The 21,080-nt window shown below is 38.8% G+C and overlaps 1 protein-coding gene across 4 annotated transcripts in view; it reads right to left on the reverse strand.

The window, feature by feature from the left end:
- LOC136860994 (endoplasmic reticulum aminopeptidase 1) overlaps positions 1-21,080 on the reverse strand; it is a 188,147-nt gene that overhangs the window by 20,789 nt on the left and 146,278 nt on the right. For all 4 annotated transcript variants that reach the window (XM_067138794.2, XM_067138792.2, XM_067138795.2 and 1 more), the window contains one exon: positions 7,227-7,428. In XM_067138794.2, the coding sequence (XP_066994895.2) occupies positions 7,227-7,428 (202 nt within the window). The remainder of the gene's footprint in view (positions 1-7,226; positions 7,429-21,080) is intronic.

Below are 21,080 nucleotides of genomic sequence, written 5' to 3' on the forward strand. Positions count from 1 at the left end.
GGTCTCAGATGTAAAGTGGAACGCCCAGGTTTCATCACCAATGACAACTGAGTCCAAAAAGTTGTCCTGTTCGGCTGCAAAGCATTGAAGAAATGTGTAAGAAGAATCAACTCTTTGCTGCATGTGGTCTTCAGTCAGCATGCGAGGCACCCATCTTGTGCACACCTTCCCGTATTTAAACTTTTCCGTTAAAATTCTGTGAGCGGCGCTTCGGGAAACCTCAGGAACCAAAGTGCAGAGATCATCCAGGGTGATCCGCCAATCTTCACGCATGATTTGCTCAACCTTCACGACTGTCTCAACAGAAATTGGCAGTTTCCCGCTCCTTTGTTCATTGTGAATTTCAGTCTGACCAGCTGCAAACTCTCTACACCACTTACAAACATTTTTGACATCCATGCACGACTCACCATACACTTTCGTCAATTGGTGATGAATTTCAATCAGTTCAGTACCTTTTGCATTCAAAAACCGAATAATTGCGCACACCTCGCACTTGGTGGTAACATCCAACCGGAGCTCCATTCACAATGGCTGCCAAGCCAAGAGTGAGTCCCTCAGCACGGTGTGTGCATATTTATATGTGAGCGTGGGAAACACTCTTCACAATATTGTGACCAACAGCCACACAAACAGAGTTTTGTATATATAAAAATGTAGGAGACCTTATTTTTGGGATTACCCTCATATATCTGAGCTTCTGTTGATGGAAGCATTCGAGCTTCTTCATATCGCAGGGATAGAAAGTCCAGGTTTTACATCCATAGAGCAAGGTGGAGATGACTACTCCACCATCATTTTTACATATGTTCTTAGCTCTTTATTCGGGGAGATCCCATTTGTAAGACGTATTCTGTTCTCCATATCATTCTCCATTGAGCAGTTACTAGAGAGAATACTTTTTAGATAGAGGAAATGATCTACTTGTTCTAGAGGCATGCTGGCAATAGAAATACTGAAATCTGGAAAGGCAGTTCCAGGAGGTGTCTATGCAAGTATGTTTGTTTTAGCAATTTTGATGGTTGATTTCTTTGTATCCTTTGGTATTCTCTGACCAGAGCATTAAATCTGCAAAGGTATGGGGGAGCAATATGGCTGAGAACATGAAGCCATTGGGTTGGTGTTGACTGTACAATGCCTGAAATTGTTCTCAATGGACCGTGAGCTGATTCTTACACATGATGACCCTGCATAGGTGTTTGGATTCAATTTCCAGTACTGAACTGAATGTCAGCATTGGGAGCCAGACAATCCTCACAATCTCTTGGCTAAAATATGATAAATATGTTTACACCAATGAGTTCCATGTATCGGTTTTCCACAATTTCTCTATACGTACACTGCTGGCCAAAGTTTCTGTAAGTTTTACAAACATTGAACTGTTACAGAATGGACTGAGATTAAAAGAAAACAACATACCTATGCAAGGAATTGACAAATATATATTCTAAAACTAATATTTTATGATAAAACTACCTTTTTACATTTCATCTGAGCAAAAAATAGACAATATGTACACATTTACTCCTACAGATCACCAGAACACACTAAACTCTCTTCACGTCAAAGAAACTCCCCTTTGCCGCAAGTACACTTTTAACTGTTCTCGGCATTCTCGGAACAATTTTAATTTCATGTGGCTATGTCTAGCTGGTTGCGTACCTTGTAAGGCGGACCCTCCGATGAGGGTGGGCGGCATCTGCCATGTGTAGGTAACTGCGTGTTATTGCAGTGGAGGATAGTGTTATGTGTGGTGTGTGAGTTGCACGGATGTTGGGGACACCACAAACACCCAGCCCCCTGAACCGAAGGCTAGTACGCTGACCATTCAGCCAACGAGTTGGACTTTCTAACACTGATGCTAGTATACTTTGTCAGGCATTCTGCAAGATGTTCCACAGCTTTTGTAATGAAGAAGGACACTCTTTTCGGACTTGCCGATCCAACCCCTCCCACAGCAGCTCAATTGGATTTAAGTCCGGGGATTGGGGAGGCCATTCCATTAAAAACAATTCCTCAGAGTTTTGTTTGTTTTGCAGATAATTCATGCAATAGCGAGACGTGTGTCTGGGGTCTTGTCTTGTTGGAGAACAAACCCACATTGCTGTCCAGACGGAAGAGCATAATGAGATAGGATGGAATGGTAGCCGTTTTTGACCAGTGTTCCTTGAATTTGGTGCAGTCTATCAACTCCACTGAATGTGAAACAACCCTAAACCATCACAGAGCCCCTCCATGTTTCCCTGTAGGTGTTATACAGTAGGATGCATTTTTTTCTAATGCTCAACATTGAACATTAACTTGCCGCCATTGACTGAAAATCTTTGAAACTTGATTACAATAATATATTCTGTCATTAAACAATCATTAAACATATTCGTGCCGGTACATATGTTTTAGATGTTGATTCCCATAGGGAAACTGAAATATTTGTCCTGAATGAGTAAATTTATAATACCAATATAAATGGTCCGTCATTGGACATTATAAATTTTCCAGCTAACTCATTCTTGGTTGCCAGCGTTTCGGACCATTTATATTGGTATTATAAATTTACTCATTCAGGACAAATATTTCAGTTTCCCTATGGGAATCAACATCTATGTCATCTGATGGCCAAGCAGGCATCAATTTTTGCTAATGAGACAAAGTCTCTTAGTGCATTGGCACTGCCGGTGGCTCCAGTTAGCCTACGCAGTGGCCTCCACGGTATGCACTAGCCAGCGTATTGGTAGGTATGCTAGGTACCAACTGATGAGCCCACCCTAGCACACGAGGGCAAAACGCTGGCAACCAAGAATGAGTTAGTTGGAAAATTTATAATGTCCAATGACGGACCATTTATATTGGTATTACATATGTTTTGTCTGGAAACGTTTGGCTAGCAGCGTATGTTGTGAGAATGGATTTGCCGGGCTGAATGGCTCAGACGGTTGAGGCGCTGGCCTTCTGACCTCAACTTGGCAGGTTCGATTCTGGCTCAGTCTGGTGGTATTTGAAGGTACGCAAATACATCAGCCTCGTGTTGGTAGATTTGCTGGCATGTAAAAGAACTCCTGCTGATCTAAATTCCATCACCTCAGCGTCTCCAAAACCCATTAAAATAGTTAGTGGGAAGTAAAGCCAATAACATTGTTATTTGACAATGGATCTATGTTATGATTTTTATTTCCTCCTTTCCTGTATGAATTTCAAAATCTCTTCATCTACTTCAGGATCGTTGCTTTAGAAGCAGATAACACCATTTTAAGTTGGCACCACAAGTGAATATTGCTTTCTGTTACACCAAACTTTCTTGCAGACTGCTTATTTCCCTCGTTTTCTGCATTTATTATTTGAAGCTTACTTCATATGGAAACCTTCAACTTTTGTCCCATCACTTGATTAAGTCAAAGTTGCAAGTCACAATGAGGCTTTTATTATCAATAATGCTTACAAAATTATGGTGTCAGTAGTCAATGACGAGCAATGAGGTAACATGAAGAGAGCCAAAGAACACACAGGAGAAAAAGTGAAGCATAATTTTTGAATTTGCATTCGATCCTGGCTCAGACCGATGGTATTTGAAGGTGCTCACAAATACGTCAACTTAATGACAGTAGATATACTGGCACATAAAAGAACTCCTGCAGCACAAAATTCTGGCAGCTCGATATCTCCAAAAACCATAAAGTGTGGGGTGTAAAACTGTCCTTTATTATTATTATTATTATTATTATTATTATTATTATTATTATTATTATTATTATTATTATTATTATTGTACCGGACGGTACACCTCCACGCCGCTAATTCAAATATTGCGCCAGTTGAAACTCCTCTACAGGAGAAAGCCTGAACTTTAACAAACTGAATTAACTCAACGGTTTCTCGGAAGATGTCACCCCTGTAAATTTTGTAATTTTGAAGTGTTCTGAACTGTGTCTATTTCGAATTGTGTTTGTTTTGCCATGTATCAAGAAGTGTGGACATTCTCTTCTAGATGTCTCTACAGAGAAAAGACTACGATTGTGCACTCTGGTGCGAAGTGATGGAACTGTTTTTTGAAGAAACCTTGTATCCATAAGTTTGTTCTTTGTTAAATTTCTTTCTTTCAGTTTTTGGGTTGGCAATATTGATCTCTGTTTCCGCCAGTTTTGAATTCAGCCAATCCCGAATTTTCTAAATTAATTTTCCTCCAATCCTAGGTTTCTTGTTCATGTTGTGTGTAACTTTTGATGTTAGCCAATAAAGGGAAGGGGTGTGGCGCTTTTATTTCATGAAAGGTCTCGAAGCTTCCTTGTGGGTATAAAACTGCTGAGGTTCATGGCTCGTCGCCACTCCATCGACATCTTGCTTAGTGTGTGAATATGTAGCAGGGGGCGGGAAGAGCCTCTTTCTTCGGGCAGCACTTCATCAACAAGGTAATGGCCATTTAATAACTTTATTTCTTGCTAGCTCAGCAGTTTAACCCCCGGGGCAGGTTCAAAACTTTTCTCATGTAACCTACCTTTCAAATGTAAAAGACATTTGGTAAAAATTCCGTCTCTTTAACTACAAATTGGGATAGAGAGTGACTTACCCTCTCGAGCTCCCACTCATATTGTTTTGAGGTGACTACGTTTTCATTACCGATTTTCTTCTTTTCTTAATGTAATAAAGTTTTCTTATACGAGTCACCTCCTTAGTATGGGATTAGCCCTTGTGTAAGTGGCCTAGTGCCAAGTAGATTTTAAAAGTGTATTAGGAGTGCAAGCTACGCCTCCAGTCAATTTGGTATTTTGGGCCATGTAATTAACCTGTTCCTTTTCTGAGTAGGCCCCGTAGGTTGGGTACATGATATCCCTGTGTAAATTTGTAAGTTGTGCCTGCAGGCAAGTGATTGTAAAAGTCGAGGATGCCTTAAATAGGCGTGAGTAACTGAGAGCCGGTTCGCTCATTTTGAATTAGGTTTTGAGTGCCTCTAGAAGGCCAGAATGTATTAAGTGAGAGCAAGTGCTCTTTGATTTCAGGGGAATTCTGCCCCAGGTGGTCTGGTTGAATATTGGTAAAGTGGAGCTTGGAGCTCATTAATTATTCACCCGGGGCTTGAACCCCAGCAAATGTAATTTCTTAACTTGTTTTCCTGCTACTTGGTACCTGTTACTCTGTTGTTGTTATTTGTTGATTTTGAAAAGAAAATATAACCTTTGTTAAAGTTTTAAATTAACTTTAATTTTGTAGTTGAGACCTATTCCAGCCCTCACCTTCTTTCACCTCTGCTGTTCCACAGATACCTCGGAACAATTATTATTATTATTATTATTATTATTATTATTATTATTATTATTATTATTATTATTATTATTATTATTATTATTATTATTATTATTATTATTATTATTATTATTATTATTATTATTATTATTATTATTATTATTATTATTATTATTATTATTATTATTATTATTATTATTATTATTATTATTATTATTATTATTATTATTATTATTATTATTATTATTATTATTATTATTATTATTATTATTATTATTATTATTATTATTATTATTATTATTATTATTATTATTATTATTATTATTATTATTATTATTATTATTATTATTATTATTATTATTATTATTATTATTATATCAGATAAAACTGGCTGAATATTGTACAAAGAATTATCTATTATGTTATGCAATCTTGCAGAAAAGATCATGTCCATTTTTGCCTCTCCTTATATTTTCCACCAAGCCACCAATGTTTTTTAGAACTAAACAAAAAACTATACCCATACATATGTAATAGAAGATCATATGTCTATACAACAACCGCATTCTTCCTCATATAAATAAACATGTCCACAGTAAACAATTATTTATTTCTTTAGCTTTTGGCATGAAATCTACATATATTCAATTGAATATATTACAATAACAAGAAAACAATACTTCATATACGGATATCTAGCCCTTTCATCCACTCTAACACTGCCTCTGATGGTATAAAGAAATCAGCCCAGCTATCTGAGTAAGCACGTAGCTTGCAGCTGCCAACAATGTGAGCAATGGTTTGCCATGGAGCACCACAGTCGCATTCCAGTGATTTTATGCAATTCCACTCGTAGAGTAAGTCCTTGCATCTTCCGTGGCCTGTCCGAACTCTATTAAGAGTGACCCACTGCCTGTGCAGTACATGGAATCCACTAATAATTTACGCACCAGAAAACACGCTGTGAAGGGACAAGTCTGGTGAAGATTCACAGTGGTCCTTTCAAACTTTTTCTGGATAATAACATAGATATTGCTGTCATACAGGAAACACATAGTAAACAATGTAAGTGATCTATTGACACAAATACAATTCTCCATTGTTATAGTACTACTACTGCTACTAAATGTTTTCATTCCTGCCTTGAAGGGGAAGGCGGGCCTTCAAGACGGTGACGCTGTCTCTCAGGTCAGGAGATTTGTATCGGAGAAGGAGATGCTCGGAGAAGGTGAGAGGGCTGGTAGTCGTGGCCTATACTAGGAACTGTCCCGGCATTCGCCTTAGTGCAGGAGAATGGAAAACCATTCTCAGGACAGCCGATGGTGGGGACCAGCTCCTGTCCGTCTCTGGAATGCAGAGGCATAGAGCCACGGTAGAGCTGTAGCCACTCCTCCTCTGCTCTGTTGGCCGGTCGGAGTGTAGAGCTGCTGGACTATGGACCAGCTGTGGCCACTCTACATACACCGACCTTGTTGTTTTACTAATAAGCAAATAACATATGTATAAGATTTCATTATTAAAGCTTTTGATGTTGAGTCCCAAATGCATACTTATGTCAGATATATTCAGTACAATGCCATGTCAATATTAGTTAGGAGGAGGAGGAGGAGGAGGAGGAGGAGGAGGAGGAGGAGGAGGAGGAGGAGTCAGTTTTGTATGAGTTAGCGTTCTAAGCTGTTGTGTGTTGTGTATTTGCCATGTTCACAAAACTGTATTAATAACACACACATCAATAAGGCCATTATGTGTCTGCCAGCACCTAAGATATATTATATCGTTCTTCAGTGGCAATGACCCACATATGCGATGTCGATGATTTTTCCTGTGTATGTGTAAAAAATTTACATGTAACGTTAAATCTACCATCTTCTACCTTCTAACAGAAAGAAAAGAAAAACATATTGGCTCCTGGGGCAAATCATAGGTTTAATTAAGCCAGCACTAAACATGTTAAAATGAAAGTGACTTTAATGAAGATTAAGATTCCTTACCAATATCCTCGGGGTTGATGATGATGAATGAATTAGAATCAGGCATATCTTCAATTGTGATTTCTCTCTCCTCCTTCATCCAGGTGATAAAGCTGATGTTATGAACATCAAGGTTCTCCTGTGACATGTATGTGATTGGTACCCACCACAACATACTCTCCTGACCAGGGATTTTGTAGGGCCAGCGCTTGATGAACACATCCTGTGAAGATCAATAGATCATTCAATCAATCAGAATATTCATTTTGAAAATGAAGTAGTTTCTCTGGTAACAAAATCATAAGAAATTACAAAGTAATAAATTCAGCAAAACAAACATAGAGTATTGTCACAATTTATCTGGATCCTAAGAGCTAAAATGACTACTCAGAGTGGTCAACTAAATTTAATAAAACTACTATGTACAATTATTAAAAGTGTATTCGAGTTCGTGTTTTGCATTTCCACAGTTTGTACTCACTAACTTGGCTGATCACACAGTGCTCCAGTGTGTCCAACTCCTGCTCTATAGTCTCTCTGAGTGTAGTGTTGTCCCCTGAGCAGTTCACTCCACAACACAGCTAAATCCAAGAACTCAACTTATAGGCCGCGCTGAATTCTGCATGGTCAAGACCATCTGCTTAACATGCTTGTTACTGATGAACTTCTGATTGAGTCATGATTCACTTGCTCTTTAAATATCTCAGTTCCCTCTTAGCAGTGCTAGTGTGCAGTTGAGTGGACAGTCGCTGTGAAGAGGTAGCGTGGACGGTATTGCGTAGTGATTCTACGAGTGTAATTCGTACGTTATGGGGGAGCAAAGTGGTGGTGAGGAGTCTCCTGATCCTTCAACCCTCACAGTTGCTCGGGAAGAGACAGTTCAAATGGACCAGGATGAGGATGATAGTCCAAGTGAGAATAGTGGCACAGTGAGTAAATCGAATACACCAAATGCGGTGGTGAATAAAGACGCTGGTGCTTCGATTTCGAAGACTGAGTCGCAGGAACTTTATCCTAGTACTCATTATGTACCTTTCATTATTTTTGTGGAGTCCACAGAAACAGGCAATGTCGGTAACATGCATCCTATGACCCTGGGTAGAATTTTCTATGAGAAAAATATTCCAGGCATAAAATCAGTGGCCCGCAAGGGTCGAAATAAGGTGCAAATAGAATTTGTATATGCCGTACAGGCAAATTCATTTCTGAAGCACCCTTTATTAGTTGAGCTTAAGTTACGGGCATACATACCTAGCTCTAATGTATTGCGGGTAGGAGTTATCAGGGGAGTAGAGAAGACCTTGAAAGAGGATGCTATATTGAAGCACTTAAAGTCTCCTGCTGTTATAAAATCTGTAAAGCGTTTGAACCGTAGAATTGTAAACGAAGAAGGAACACAGTATGTCCCACTGGATCTATAAAAGTGGTTTTTCGTGCGCAGAAACTTCCACAGTTTGTGTCATTATATCAGGTGCGTTTAGAGGTGGAGCCATATGTTTTTGCTCCCATCATCTGTAAAAAATGCCAGCGGTACGGTCACGTTGATAAGCATTGCAGAGCGACAAGTCCCAGGTGTGGGAAATGTGCATTGCACCATACTACTCCGAACTGTACGGAAACTTTCCTGCAATGCGTGCATTGTCGCGGCACCCATTCAACTGGAGATGTTGACTGTCCAACTCACCAACAGCAAGTCCACATTAAAAAGATCATGAGCCATCAGAACTTATCGTTCAAGGATGCTGTACAAAAAGTCCAACCTAGTGAATATAATGTAGTAGACAATTCCCAAAATTTTCCCCCTTTAACTGGGGAGGAGCAGATGCCTACACAGTCGAATCCCCGTAAGAGAAAATTCACACAAGTAATTTTAAAATCACCGAGACCGGTACCAGCCCCAGGATATGATAAGGAAGGTTATCAAAATTTGGTTCGAGAGATTCCCCGCATGGAGATGGCAGCTTCAAAAGTTACACCTGTTTCCACGAGTAGCGCCTCAATGGCGCAACCACTTTCGTCATTTCATAGGCAAAGAGAATATCTTCAAAGTGGTCTTTAGCAAAGAGAATATCTTCAAAGTGGCCTTTATCAATCTATTCAGCAATTAGTACAATTATTGGGTGATCACCCCGCGTTAGCTCATAATGTATTCCAGTTAAGGGACAGGGTTTGCAGTTTTATTCAATTCTATGATCAGAATCACTCAATGGAACGCTAGAAGTCTCATGAACAAACGTCATGAGCTATTTAAATTAATTCAGGAAACAGTACCTCACTTTTTAGCTATACAAGAAACTTGGTTTAATCTTGAGACTCGCATTAAGTATCCTAATTACAAAGTTGTACGTAATGATGGACCCGGTTACGGTGGGGTTGCCTTTTTGGTCCACTCGTCCGTGACATATTGCATTCATTCGAATATTCAGGCCATACTTCATACATATGTTATAGGATTATATTATATGCATATTTTACTTGTGAATATATACTGTCCTTCTGAATTTTCCATTACTGAGAGACAATGGAACCAATTCTTTCAACAATTTACTACCGAACCATATGTTTTTATTTTTGAGGACTTTAATCTTCATCACACACTGTGGGGAGGAAATTTGGATTCACTTCAAGGTACACAGATCCTTAATGCAGTAAATAACCATGCTCTTGCCATTTTGAATGATGACTCTCCTACGCGTTTGACTGCGCATTCTGACCCTCCTAGCGCAGTAGATTTAACATTGTGTAAGCAAAATATGGTGTCTATCACTACATGGCATACTTTGAGTGATACTTATTCCAGTGATCATTTCCCTATTGTTACTTCTTATGGTGTAGGCAGAACCTTTTCTCCACCGCAGCACACATCTCAAAATAACATGATTCGATCTTTGAGGAGATTTAAACCGCAAATATATACCGCTTACATTGAGGATGCGTTACAAAAAATACCGGAAAATAATTTTTCATATCAAACTTTACTGCAGATTTTAACAGAATATATTAATCTTCACCACCCCATCATCGTTTCACCCCCTATATCTTCTAGGAAACCTGCGCATGTTAAGTGGTGGGACGAGGAATGTCATTTGCTGATTCAAACCCGCAAAGTACTTTTTCGACAATATAGGCAGCACGCAACACCTGAAAATTACTTCCGGCTCAAACGACACATAGCACAAACTCGCCGAATTTTCCATCAAAAACGTCGTGTCGCTTGGAGGGAGTTTATATCGTCCTTCACGCGTCAGGTTCCAATTGCAGACTTGTGGAATGCCATCAGGGCAATCACACGAGTTACGCAGCACTCCCCTGCCAAGACCATCCCAGATCAGGTATTATCTGATTTTCTTGTTAGAGAGACGCCAGATTTTGTTGTACCACAGTATGTCTATTCCCAAGACCCACTAGACGCACGTTTTTCCGTATTGCTACAACACTGCGATTATCAGGAATTAGAGGCAGTACTCCAATCGTGCTCAAATTCCTCCCCAGGTCCAGATAATGTATCATATCAAATGCTCAAATTATTACCTATTAGAGCAAAGAAGGCATTATTAAACAGGTATAATGATATTTTTCGCAATCATAGTACACCTGTTAGTTGGAATGACTTTTTTCTAATTCCCATTCTTAAAAATAAGCAATTACCCACTGAGGTTAGTAATTATCGCGGCATAGTACTCGGTTCGTGCCTCCGTAAAGTCTTTCTAAAGATCTTACTTCGAAGACTCATATGGGTATTAGAATACTATAACTTGACGCCTCGATATCAATATGCCTTTTTTAAGGGACGCAGTACATCTGATGTATTTAATAGTTTTGTTATCGATTTACTATTAGCTCGTCATAGAAAACATAGTACCATAGCGGTTTTCCTTGATATTCAATGGGCTTATGACTCCGTACCTTTGAACATATTATGGGGAAAAACTTGCAACTCTTAAGATTCCTGAGGGATTTATTATCATTCTCAGACAACTTCTGACTTATCGCACACTCAGATTTAAATCGACACCTTATACAATCCAGCCCCGGCAGGTAAGTGATGGGTTGCCACAGGGCGATATTCTGAGTGGTATTCTTTTCGCTCTTTTCATGAAAGATTTCGAAACGGTCATTTTACGTCATGCTCGACTACAGGCGTATGCCGACGATTTTTTGCTTTATTATACACATGAAGATTTACAGCTCTGTAGACAACATATTAGTTTCACGCTTCATGAAGCTAGAACATGGTTAGAGGCCCATGGGTTAAATCTTTCCATAGCAAAATGTCGAGCGATGATATTTACACATCACCGAACCTATGACCGATCGCCACTTGCTTTTGATCAGTATGAAATACCAGTGGTTAGTCACCATAAATATCTTGGGTTATTTATCGATCAAAAACTTACATGAAAACATCATTTTTTATATTTGCGTTCGAAGAGTGAACGGTATATTCAGGTCATACAAGCTGTAACACGTAGGCAATGGGGGGCAGATCCCGTTGTGGTGCTATCTTTGTACAAAACCACTATTAGATCGATATTGGACTACGGATCACATATTTTTGACTTGGCATCGTATACTAACTTGAATATTCTTAACACTTGTCAATATAAAGCAATACGCTCCTGTATTGGAGCTTTAAAGTCCACACCTACCAATGCACTTTTAGTCGAATCCTGCGAAGCTCCCTTACAAGTAGGGCCTACGTAGAAAAATACTTGCGACGAAATATTTACTTAAAAAGTTTTCTTTAACAAGTCATCCTTTAATTCCGAAGTTACAGTTACTCTCGGAGTATTATTCCGTACGGCGTCAGGGTTTACGCAGATTGCCAGTACTGTTTCATGCTTTTACTACATTGAAGTCGAAACAGTATACCTTATTACACAGTGTTAATTTAATACCCTATACTTAACCCTATCAGGTTTTTTATTATAAGCCTCAAATAATATGGCCTATACGTAATGGCTCTACTAACGTTACTTGTCTGCAGGGGACCGAGATTTGTCCTGTTAAGCGAGTGAAATTTTCTAATATTCCCCGAAGCATAAACATTTTTACAGATGGGGCAAAGAACATTAATGGAGTGGGGTCCGCTTATTATATACCTTCTCTAAATGTTAAAGAACAATATGGTTTGCCTAGTGACTGTTCGATTTTTACGGCGGAGTTATTCGCCATACAGCAAGCTTTACTTTTTGTTCAGCGACAGGGATATACGCGAGCTACAATCTATACGGATTCGCTGAGTGCATTACAATCTTTGGTTTCGTATGAGTTATCCTATAATTGGTATATATACAATGTCAAGAGTCTCCTTTATATGCTTGACAACGTCGGTATTGACATAACTTTAGTATGGGTACTAGGTCATGTGGGTATCGAGGGCAATGAAAAAGCAGATTGTCTTGCAAAACAAGCTTCTCGTCTTCCTGTTCCGAATACTAACAATATTGTTCCAGCTTCTGATTATGTAGTTGTTATCCGACAGGAGGGGCGTCAAGAATGGCAGAATTTCTATAGACAGACTGCACAAGTCAAAGGTAACTTCTATTATCATTTACAACCAACACTTTTAGTTAAACCTTGGTTTATACGAGGATCTTATACTAGACGACATATTATTAACATCATTCGGTTACGGTTTAATCATGCCCTTACACCACAATATCGATCACGTTTCCATTTAACGCAGGATACAAACTGTTTGTGTGGTACAAATATCCGTAATGGCGACTCCAACCACATTTTATTTGAATGTTCTGTATATGCTAACCCCCGTAAAAAACTTATAATTAATCTCAAGCGACTCAAGCAGGTTTTTCCAACCAGTGTTTCTTGTTTGCTCTGTAATCCTACAGTCGAGATTATTCGAGTGCTAAATTTGTTTCTAGATGAAGCCAATATCGTGTTATAATTCTGTCTGTAATATAGGGTGAGAATTGCTCATGCTTTTGAAGGTTCCATTTGAGTGATTCCTCATATCATTAGTGTATTACTTGCGAGTGCTACTTTGGATTCTTCGTGTGGGTGAAGCTTTAGACGCAGTGTGATTGCAAGATTGGAAGTTTCCCGTATGAAAACAGTCTGCCCTAGCAAACTAGGGTTGTTATGTGATATAGTGAAGTTCAGTGTTTTGTGTTTTTCTACTTGCAAGCTCAAGCATCAATTATTGAACTGAAGTTTTTCCTTTATACTAGTGTGTTTACATGAGTAAGCGAGTACTGACTGGGTGAAATGTCGTAGACACAGCCCATAAGCATCAGCAAGCAAGCTCTTTAAATAGGCCAGTTGAAGATTCTTGACAAAGTATCTTGCAGTTTCAAATTCCATATCATTCCAGCCACTTCTTCATTGTTGGCCATTTTCAGCATCTTTGAAGGAGCTTGACCATCTTTTATCGCATGTCTCAACAGTTTGCTGGGGCTATTATTCTTCTCGCTGCTGGCCTCACCGCATTGTTGCTGCTGTGCTCCCTACCCGGCCCCCAAAATCTCGCTCATCATTCATGTTTCTTACTTTGGAAACTTTATTCTGCTTTCCCCATAATTGGAGGTTGCCTAGATTGACAAAGCTTATGATGCAATGATAAATGTGCAGCAGTGCTGCCAAATCTTATATCTCAGTTCTGTCAGAGCTTTGCTGGGATTTCAGAAGTTTAATTAAATAAATCCAAAATCTGCCATTAGAAATCAACAACAAATAACAGCAATAAAATTAGGTAAAGATAAGAAATTATATTTTAAAAGCAAGGAAACTAATGAAGTATTTACAACTACAATGAAATAATAAACTTTAAACATTAATTTAGATAATACTGAAATTATTATCAACCCTGCATAGATGTGATGAAATACAGTGGCGGCTCATGACAAAATGTTTAGGGGGTTCACAACATGTTTGTTCGTGTCTCGAATCAGCAAAAAAGTAACATAGGTACATAAATCATTTCACTAACAGTTCCTTGTACGGTTCCTTCTTCACATATAATTTGGTAGAACCCCTGTAACCGAGGATAAATTTTATACGTGTAGAACAAAAGTAAAATTCACAATAACTTTACTACACTGCGAATATTGAAGGATGCGAGCACTATTCTTGGTTTTTAAACAGCACGAATTTCACCTGGGTGTTAGTGTAAAACCAAACCAAACCCCATGGCCTACCAAGTGACTGCTGCTCAGCCCGGTAGTCTGCAGATTACAAGGTGTCGTGTGGTTAGCACGATGAATCCTCTCGGCCATTATTCTTGGCTTTTTTGACCGCTATTTCACCGTCAGATAGCTCCTCAATTGTAATCACGTAGGCTGAGTGGACCTCGAACCAGCCCTCAGATCCAGGTTAAAATCCCTGGCCTGGCCAGAAATCGAACCCGGGACCTCCGGGTAAGAGGCAGGCACGCTACCCCTACACTGCGGGCTGGCTGTCTTAGTGTAGAACAAAAGTAAAGTTCATAATAGGTTTACTGCACTGCGAATACTGAAGGATGCAAGCCCTATTCCTGGTTTTTAAACAGCACGAAGTTCACCTGGGTATGATGACAAGCATAGAAGGAATGTGTACTGCATTTACTGGTAAATTTTTTAAGATATTTATTTCCGAATTTACCCCAATAGTCTCCACATTATCTTGGTTAGTCAGGGTTCTACTGTATCACATGGTAATTATTCTCATTTTTCAAATTATAGCCACTACTCTAAACAATTTAGCATGCAGTACAACCAACAACACTAGATCATGCTTATTTAAATGGTAGGATTTAGATTAGCAACTCATGTAAATGCTGATTATTTGTACAGGAAAGCAATCCTTCTGTCTTTCAATCGCGCAAATTTTTCAATCACTTTACGTTTGAAGTCACTGATGTTGTTGACAAATCTCTTCTCAATAGCAAGCATAGCCAGCGCTGACCGTCGTTCTCCAGTCATGGTGTTCCTCAGAAATGTTTTAATTCATTTCAAAGTAGAAAAACACCTCTCAGGCTCCGCTGTCGTCATTGGGGTTGTGACAACAATTCAGAGTAATTTGCATACTTGTGGAAATGTGTCCCTATTTAGTTCATTGTCAAGCAGAAACTGGAACATGGAAATGGCCCCATCATCTTTCTGAAAGTCATTTCTCATATACAATACTTCTAGTTCAGTTTTCAGCTGTGTCTTATTTAGGCAGGGATACATATGCGCCACTGTATTTAGTTCTCTTTCTGGAAAAGAGTCTGAATAGACACCAAACACATGCACATCAACCAGACTAGAAGCCAGTAAGTAAGAACGGAGTGAAAATCATTCTTCCATGTGAACAGTTATGACCACACATACTTCTTTAGCAGCTACTGAACGATCTGAGTTTTTTCGCCTCTTTTGAGCAAGTTGATCATTGAAGGATATATCAGCGTCCAAGTCCGTGGTGCAGTCCCTGACTTTCTCAACATGCCTTCGGAATTCTGAAATATGTTCTTTCACTTTAACTGCATTGATATTTCTGTGTCGTAGTAATTTGAAAAGAATTTCTGCATGTGGCATCAAACGGTGAAAGAATTGTAGCCAAAACATAAATTCCATATCTCTCAAACTGTACAGGAGCCCGGAGCTCTCCTGCCTCGTAACATCATCAATATGAGATGAATTTCAAATTTCTTCAAGACATTCTATTAAATTGTCCGTGTTCTCATATACGGTTTGAACTAAACAAGCTGAGAAATTCCATCTGGTGGTTATAGTCTTTGGAAGCCTCTTCTCTACCAGTGAATCCAAAACTTTCGTTCTCTGCGCTGATCGAGAAAAGAATGCTGGAAAGGCTGTTAAGTTGGAAAAAAAGGATCCTACACGAACTATTTATAGATGCCGCTTTCCGTAAAATTAAATTGAACTGATGAGCATAACAATGGATGTAATATGCTTGAGGGTAAATCTCCCTTATTCTGGCCTGCACCATATTTCTACCCCCACTTAATACTGCTGCTCCATTGTAGCATTGTCCAATAACCTTCTGTCTGTGGCTCCCCACTTGGCGTTCTAATTCTGCATGAACAATTCCAAAAATAGACTCCACGTCTTGAGCTTTCGGGTTGACAAAACCGCAGTACCTTTCAACCGGAACTCCTCCAACTTCATATCTATAAACAATTACTATTTGTTGCAATGTAGAAACATCTGTCATTTCATTAGCCATAACTGCCGAATAATGAGCGGCATGAATCTCATTAGATATTTCATCTCTGCACACGCTCAACATGCAATCAAGTTCATTTTGAATAGTGTGGGAAGTACCTTTAAAAACAGTAGCATTTTCCAAATGTTCTTTCATTGCATTGTCAATAGAGCTTACAAAGTTTACTAGTCCCCTGAAAATCCTAGGATTATCAGAAGTATCGCTTTCATCGTGGCCACGCAGTGACAGTTCGAAAGCTCCACAAAACTTAACACAGTCGATTAATCTAGAAAGTATATACCTATTTGCATCAACTTGCTCATTATGTTTCTTAATCGATTCACAGTAAGTGGAATCCAGCTGCGTGGTGATATTGACACGGCCTAGCATAGAGAGAATTCAATACGCACGTTTTTGTGTGCATGTTTATTTATTTTTCCACTCAAATGAGCAAGGTCTGTGCACCCAACTGAATTCCATATCCTTCTTTCTTACTGAACAATAAACAGGGCAAACAAAAAAAGTGCATTCCTAGATCTACATCCACAGAGCCACTTGCGTGTTTTGTACACTTCTCTCGTAAACTTACGCCTATACTCGCATTTGTCAGTTTTTGTAACTTTTTCGATAATCAAATCTAGTCTGTCCGGTCCAATCCTTTTAATTTCTAACTTATCCTGATTGGTTAATATTGCACTGATTAAAATTACCTGAACCGAATCCATTTCCTCTTACACAAAGAATACCACGGTCACAAATCATACAAACACAGAAGCGAAACACAACACTTAAATTAATTTCACTTGAAAAGATTTTCCAGTCACAAGGTAAAGCAGACTTCTTCCTGCGATTACAAACACGTGTTCACTATGAGCTAGAAAATGCCTATTCAGGATTGGGTACTAGCGAAATCTGCCGGTAATGTAATACAATATAGTAGCTCCTGGGAGGCTGTGGCTAACCGTAATAGGGGAGGTGGCGGACCCTTGTGGTCAACTGTAATACTGCCACTGGGTTGAGGGTGACTGTAGACGACAAGGCACGTACCTTACCGTGCTCCTCACTAATGGGAATATCAGTGCAGAAAGCCATGACGTCATCTGCTTTGCGCATGCGTATAATCTTTAGCACAATAACGCATTATCCAGTGTGCTCACTGCACTTTCAGTCAAAACAAACAACTGTCGGTGTAACGGAGCTTCGATACAAGTCGATTGTTGAATGTTTTCGATCGATTGTCGAAATCAGGTGGAAAGAAAGGAAAGTTTTAAATTATCCATGAATGCGTAAAACTGGGTGTTCACGTGCTCCTGTGCTCCTGAGAGCTCACCGCCACTGATGAAATAATTAAACAAGCTTACTGCGGCTGGTCTCTGTGATCGAGTATTTATCTTCCCTTTATTAATTAAATTGTGAATGGTGAGAATGGATCAGATGGTCTGCAGAATATAATACTTATATCAAACATTTAGAAAATTAATTTACAACTACAATCAGGTCAAGAAAATAACAGAATCTATGGAAACAGCTATTGCAATCATTCTTGTTCTCTTTCATAGTCCATTTTACCTAAAATAAATTCAAATTTAGTCTAAAACAAATAGGTCAGTAATTCCTAAATATAAAAGTAGAAATCATCACCAAAAATCAGGCACAATCAAAATATACTTACGGTACATTACTTGGTCGCTACACAGATCAGAATGTGCACAGTGTGCCTGGTCCCAGGGACCAAGGACTGTGTCACAGCTTCTAGTCACAATGGTCACCCACAACTGGCAACATGAGCTGCACGAGCCAGATAGTAACTGAGGAAGGTACGACAACGTAGAGTTTCTGAGCTCTAACAATTGGAAAAATAAATAGCTTTGTTTCAACGCTGGAACAAGAGACCATGCCGCAGTAGCCAGAGTTAAACTACAAAAAATCCTTTAAATTTCATTTGTAAACTATGGTGCTCATGAATTCTACATTAGCTAAATTACATGGTTTCTAAGGATACTTTGAGAACTTTTCAGTGTATAAACTGCAAAAAGACCTTGACAATATTGTGAAATGGACAGCAGGCTATGGATGATGATAAACGAGGTTAAATGTCGAGTAGTGAGTTTCACTAATAGGAAAGGTCTTCTCAGTTTTAATTACTGTATTGATGGTGTGAAAGTTCCTTATAGGGATCACTGTAAGTACCTAGGTGTTAACATAGGAAAGATTTTTAATTGTGGTAATCACATAAATGGGATTGTAAATAAAGGGTACAGATCTCTGCACATGGTTATGAGGGTATTTAAGTGTTATAGTAAGGACAACTAGGATGTAAGCTAACTGGGAAAGGAAACATCAAGGAAGAAATTTCAGAGAGGATAGGAAATAGCTCAAAATTTTATTACTTTGCATCAGACATAACTAGAAAGTGGAAATTACCTACCAAAGCAAAAATCATGATATAGCGTATAAATCATCTTATTTGCCAATATTGATGGATCTGAATGTTGGACTTGGACAAAAACAGATCTGAGTAGATTACAAGCAACAGATATGCACTTTCTACAAGAGATCTTGGGTAAAACGAGAAGGGACAAGGTAAGAAATGAAACAATACGAAATTCGCTACAGACAACCCCCTAAAAGAAACTATGGAGAGAAATAGGCTGAAATTGTTTGGCTTCGTCAAAAGAATGGGACAAGAAACATTACCAAGAAGAACTCTGGAATGGACAGGATCTGGAAGAAGACCAATTGGAAGAGCACGAACAAGATGGAGGGATCAGGTGGAGGATGACGTAAATGGGAGACAGTGATGAACCATAGACTGTGGGGAAAAAACAAAAGATTGGAAGAGGCTCTGTAAATGACCTGCATAAGCAGAAATTTTTTAGGAATAAGAATAATAATAATAATAATAATAATAATAAGAAGAAGAAGAAGAAGAAGAAGAAGAAGAAGAAGAATGTTAAGGAGAGGACATATAAGTCTCTCGTAAAACCCCAGCTAGAGTATGGTTTCAGTGAATGGTAGGCCTACCCTCACCAGGATTACTTGATTGGAGAACTGGGAAAAATCCAAAGAAAAGCAGCTCGATTCTTCTGGGTGATTTCTGACAAAAAAATAGCGTTAAGAATATGTTGCAAAGTTTGAGCTAGGAAGACTTGGGAGAAAGGAGAAAGGAGGCGAGCTGCTTGACTAAGTGATATGTTCCGAGCTATCAGTGGAGAGATGATGTGGAATGACATAAGTAGATGAATAAGTTTGACTGGTGTTTTTAAATGTAGGTTAGAATTTGCGTATGTCACACCGGCACAGAAGATGGGATAGAAGAGATCTAGGATTGGGAAAGAAGTGGCTGTGGCCTTAAATAAGGTACAGCCCTGGCATTTGCCTGGTGTGAAAATTGAAAACCACAGAAAACCATCTTCAAGGTTGCCAACAGTGGGGTTCAAACCCCATATCTCCCAGATGCAAGCTCACAGCTGCACGCCCCTAACCCCACGGCCAACTTGTCCAGTTTTAAAAGTACGAAAGATCACAACATGAAGATAGAGTTGGAATACAGGAGGACAAATTGGGGCAAATATTTGTTTATAAGAGGAGGAGTTAGGGACTGGAATAATTTACCAAGGATGATGTTCAATAAATTTCCAAATTCTTTGCAATTATTTAAGAAAATACAAGGTTAACAACAGGTAGGATATCTGCCATCAAGGTGGTGATGGCCCTAAATGCAGTTGGTCGGTCGGTCAACGTGTGTCTCAAGTAGAACTTTTTACAGGAATTGACAAACCTCATTGGTATTGTCCATCCAGCACCAATCTTAAGCATATGATTTTGTTACATGTTAATTTATATTTTTATTGGTAGTATAGGAAGGCAAAGTTACATCATTTCCCTTCAGTGTAATTTTGCAAGCTGATCTTCACTCTAATTTCCATTCTGATGATAGAATCAATAGTGAAACCATTAGTTGAGCCCTTCTGGATAGCAATTCTGTCAATACATCTAGATGACCCATTTTCAGCCAAGCAGTCAACTTTTCCTTTCATCAGATGGTTTCTGTCACACGGGTGATCGATCACAGATGACAAACTATTGATCACAGCAGGTGATTTCAACTGCCATGTAAATAGGGTGACCAGATGCAAATAGATAAAAAAGAGGACAAAACTATTTTAAAAGGAGGACGATGCTAAAGAAAAGAGGACACAAAAAACCTTCATTGAGAGCCTGAATTTAGACATATATTCTAATTTCCGTATACATAAACAATATGTATCCATTTACATATTATACAGTAAAATTTTACAAATTTAAACAATGAAACAAATTCACAAGCTTCACTGGTACTTTTCTGAAGATTCAGTTGCCTTCAGGAGTTTTGATGTGTCTAACATATAAGAAGATACACATGTAAATTCCTTCAGATTATATGAAACCATTAAGAGGATCTTCACATATTCTACTTTGAAACAGTTCACATTGTCAGTCCATTGTGCTGAGATCAATGAAAATAGTCTTTCTACATTTGCATTGTGTGCTAGTAAAGAATGTATTCTTCAAATTTTAGTGACTCTGCATTACAATCAATTTTGCTCATTTCTGACTACAAGGTAACTTATTATATTTAGGGTCATTACTGCTCTTGTTTCTTTCCAAGGCTCATTTTTGTTTTGAAAGCGGACATAATACAGAATGCAACATATAACTACAGGACCACCAAGTTTAAGTAGTACACCA

This window comes from Anabrus simplex, chromosome 1 (genome assembly GCF_040414725.1).
Source record: "Anabrus simplex isolate iqAnaSimp1 chromosome 1, ASM4041472v1, whole genome shotgun sequence".
Lineage (NCBI taxonomy): Eukaryota > Metazoa > Arthropoda > Insecta > Orthoptera > Tettigoniidae > Anabrus > Anabrus simplex.